The sequence below is a fragment of the Buceros rhinoceros genome, unplaced genomic scaffold, assembly GCF_000710305.1.
Source record: "Buceros rhinoceros silvestris isolate BGI_N320 unplaced genomic scaffold, ASM71030v1 scaffold47652, whole genome shotgun sequence".
NCBI classification, from domain to species: domain Eukaryota; kingdom Metazoa; phylum Chordata; class Aves; order Bucerotiformes; family Bucerotidae; genus Buceros; species Buceros rhinoceros.
The window spans coordinates 7,504-11,409 of record NW_010400380.1 but is presented as its reverse complement, the minus strand read 5'-3'; the positions used below and the strand labels follow the sequence as shown (position 1 = coordinate 11,409).

At 43.4% G+C, this 3,906-nt stretch overlaps 1 protein-coding gene across 1 annotated transcript; it reads left to right on the top strand.

The window, feature by feature from the left end:
* The first annotated feature begins 528 nt into the window (after positions 1 to 528).
* CCDC51 (coiled-coil domain containing 51) lies at positions 529 to 3,499 on the top strand. Its single transcript, XM_010131813.1, has 3 exons — positions 529 to 837; positions 1,133 to 1,297; positions 2,723 to 3,499. The coding sequence occupies exons 1-3, from the start codon at positions 529 to 531 to the stop codon at positions 3,497 to 3,499; spliced, it is 1,251 nt and encodes a 416-aa protein (XP_010130115.1).
* Positions 3,500 to 3,906: the final 407 nt, after the last annotated feature.

Here is a 3,906-nt window from a genome sequence, read left to right as displayed (position 1 = left end):
TGTCTTCGTATTCTTCAATATTTTTTATATCTGTGGAGTGTAAGATAAAGAGAACAACCAAGCCCTGCTTCTTTTCTTATCAAGATTTTTTTTCCCCCTCTGTCTTTTTTCCTTTTCTGTTCTTTTGCAGAACCGTTAGTGCCTGTGACACCAAATTCAAATGTGAAAGAAAAATTTCTTATGGCAATTGCTTCTGTGCTGAAGCGTTAAATTACTCTGAAGCTACTCCCACTGGTACTGGATCTGCACGTGTTCACTATTCACGCAGCGAGTGAATTAATAATCAAGAAGCATGGTGGGAGTACTTGCTGACAGCAGAAAAGCGGGAATCTGGGGCAGAACTGCCTTTTGTTGAAACCTGTAGAAAGTTCTCCGGGTAAGTAATGGTGTAAAACTAGCGACAGTTTAGTCATTCTTGAATGTTATTGGTTTTGGTACACATGTCATTTTAAGAGGTACGAGTCATTTGACTTCAATTTTTCTTTTTCTTCTTCATACTTGTAGCACTAAATTCAAGACACAGGGCCAATGAAATATAAATCAAGTGTGTCCTCGGTGTCCTGTGGTCTGCAATATCACCATTTGTTGGTAAAGTGGAGCCCAAAAATGAATTTACACATAGTGCGGACTTACTGCTCATCAGCACCTAAGAGGCCTGAAGCCAAGTCTGCGATGGAAATGGCCATGGGGCTTCTGAATCGGCTCACAGAAGCTGGCACCGTTATGGGAAAAAACTCCCTTCAAAAAATGTCTGCAACGTGCAAGAGTTGGTGGGACAGATATGAAGAGTTTGTGGGAATTAATGAAGTTCGAGAGGCCCAGGGAAAAGTGACAGAGGTAAACATAGACATAATGGGGAAATCTAAAGATTACGGGCTAAGCTGTATGAAGTATAAACACGGGCTGTGAGGCAAAGGGATTGTCCAAGGAGAATCATGCCTCTCTGCTCCGACTGTCTGTGCCGTTACTATGAATGTTCTGGTCTGTGCGTGTTAGCAAATACAGCTTATCGCTTGGACTGAAATGGACTGTGCTTTGTTTCGTTGGGTTTTTCTCCTCTCAAAATGCATACAATTAGTGATTTAGATCTGCCTGGTAGAAAGTCTCTAAAATAAATACTCTTTCTTCGCAGGCTGAAAGTGTCTTTATGATAGCTCGAGGGATAGTACGAGAGGCTCGTGAAAATGTGGAAGCCCAGCAGATTAAACTGAAGGAAATTCGGGACCGCTTAGACAGGGTCTCTCGGGATGACACCCAGTATTTAGAATTGGCCACGCTGGAACACAGGTTGCTGCAGGTAATTTGTTGGTACTTGAGCACTGGCAAATACAATGAAAATTTGTGTGCTTTGCTTCTGTCACTAGTGACTGGTTTTGTAGAGGCAGTTCAGTCCTGAAGTACAGTGGTCTGACTTAAATTCTTATGGTACTTGTTGTAGTTTATTATTGATGGTTTGATCTGCCTGTGCAAATTGTATATTAATGCTAAAATAGGGTAGTAAATTTGGAGAACAAGGCTGAAGACAGTGAGCCTAGAAAATTAATTGTTGTAGTGGTGACTTGTACGTGAGTAATCAACAAAAAGCTGGGATTCCATGAATTAACTTTTCACATGATGAGAGAAGCTCCTTTCTTTCTGTCAATCCATGAAAACTCTCAGCTGCCTTCTAAGAGGCTGTGACATGCAGGCAGTTCATTAAAGGTTTTTGTCAGAGAGCGGCAGGAATGAGGCTGCTCTGCGAAGGAGGGCGAGCACGAAGAGGAGACTGATCGCAGCACAGGCTGGGGCAGTGTCCTCACCAGCAGGACACCATCCTACAGCACCTCAGCTGGATGAGCCAAGCAGGGCTGGTGACAGGAACAACCTTGTTAACAGTCCGTCAGTCAGAGATAAAGACAAAGTAGCAGCCAAAGCCAATCCAGGCAATCCAGATGGAACTGCAGGAACAGCAGGGAACAGGCCTGGAAGCGAATACACATATGGCAAAGCACAGGCAAGGAGTGGGTGTGAGTGCCTGAGCCTAAAGTGAGCCCCTGCATCAGTGTGTAGAACGTCAGGAAAGAACTAGAGATCTGTAGGTGTCTAAGGGACCAGGTCTGTGTGGATGAGACTTGAAGAAGAGTAGAGCTCTGCATGAGGAAAGGTAGAACTCAAGTCACCGCTGTCTGTAAGGTGGATGGTGCCATCTTACAAAAGAAGATCTCGCTTGGAAGAGTGAGAATGGTTCTGGGAAATGCAGAAAGGGAAGACACTTGTCTGTGAGCCAGGTAAGAAATGCACAGGAGTAAGAAGCGTGTACATTCATGAGATGAACCTATCCAAGACGTCCTTTCCAGTCCTGTGTTCAATTCCCACTTAAGGCGTTTAGAACGGAAAGGGAGAAGTGTGGTAAAGGTAATGTCTGGAGAGCTAAGCAGGGCTGAAAAAGCGAACGTTATGAGGAGAGAAAGACCTTGCCCTTTTTTGTCATCAGCCTGTGATAGATTCTCATGTAGAGGATCTTTGGCTGTAATTCCTGATGCCCTTTTCCATTTCTGTTTTGACTTAAAATGATGTCTCATTGACTTAAGTGGGGTTAATAAAGAAAATCTCACATTAAAAGGAAAATTTCTAAAACAGAATGAATGGATGTTCTTAATTTCTGTTGTTTCATCTGCACGGGGGTTTGGAGTGCGGTTTTTTGTATCATACTGTCTCCTTCAAATGACTGTATTTGTTGCAGGAAGAGAAGAGGTGCAGAGCTGCATATTTAAATGCAGAAGAATCTGAACGGGAGAAATTCTCTCTCTTCTCTGCAGCGGTAAGGGAAAGCCATGAGAAAGAGCGAACGAGAGCTGAAAAAACGAAGAACTGGTCTATTATTGGCTCTGTACTGGGAGCAATTATAGGTGTTCTTGGTTCCACCTATGTTAATCGAGTAAGGCTGCAAGAACTGAAAGTCTTGGTGCTTGAAGCGCAGAAGGGCCCAATAAATTTGCAAGAAGCCATCAAAGAACAGGCCTCCAGCCATTACTTACAGCAGAAGGATCTCGGTGACCTTATAGCAGAACTGAAGAATGTGCTGCAAACAAGGACATCACAGGAAATAAAAGGCGGCACTGTGTTGACTAGAGAAGAAAGGAATGACTCCATAAAAATAGATTCACTTTTAATTCCTTTAAAGGAACAGCTAAACTACGTGAAACAAGTCAGTTCATGCCTAGGGAGTTTACAGCAGCAGCTTACCAGTCTGCAGGAAAGCGTAGCGCAGCTGGTGTCTGAGATGCAGGGCGTTAAACTCGCGGTCCGTTCTAGACCTATGGAAAGAGCGGCGCCAAGGCCTTCAGGGGAGGGTAAGGGCCAGGCTTCTGCTGTGAGAGACGTGATTTTAGAATTGTGTGATACCGAGCGGAGACTGGAAGCACAAATCAAGAGAAATTCTATGTACAGCACTGCGGTGACATGCGCGGTGTTTGCCGTTACTCTGCCAGTGCTCTATGTTATACTGAAGGGGAACTGATCTCTAATTAATTGCCACAATTTACTAGCTTAATGGAAGTAAACTTGCACTCTGAGTACTTAGAGTAGGTCCAAATAAAGCTGCGTCAGCATTTCTTGTTATGCTTTCTCCTGTACGTCTGGAAAACTTGTAAAGGCCTAGTCCATCTACTGCTGCAGGCTCCATGTTAACAGTCTTCTGTCTTCTGTGGTCTTTAACTCCTCAAGCAAAGGAAATTCCAGTTTCATCTGTTGTTTTCACTCATTGCTTTCCTCTTACTGACTAGTCTTGTGTATCATGCCAGCCAGTGACTTTCATTGTGGAGCTGGATTTGTGATTTTTCTGTTCAAATGATTCTTTTAATCTATCATTGATCGAAGTGCTTAATGTGTAATCCTTTATAATTTTGCTCCTGATTTATTCACAAT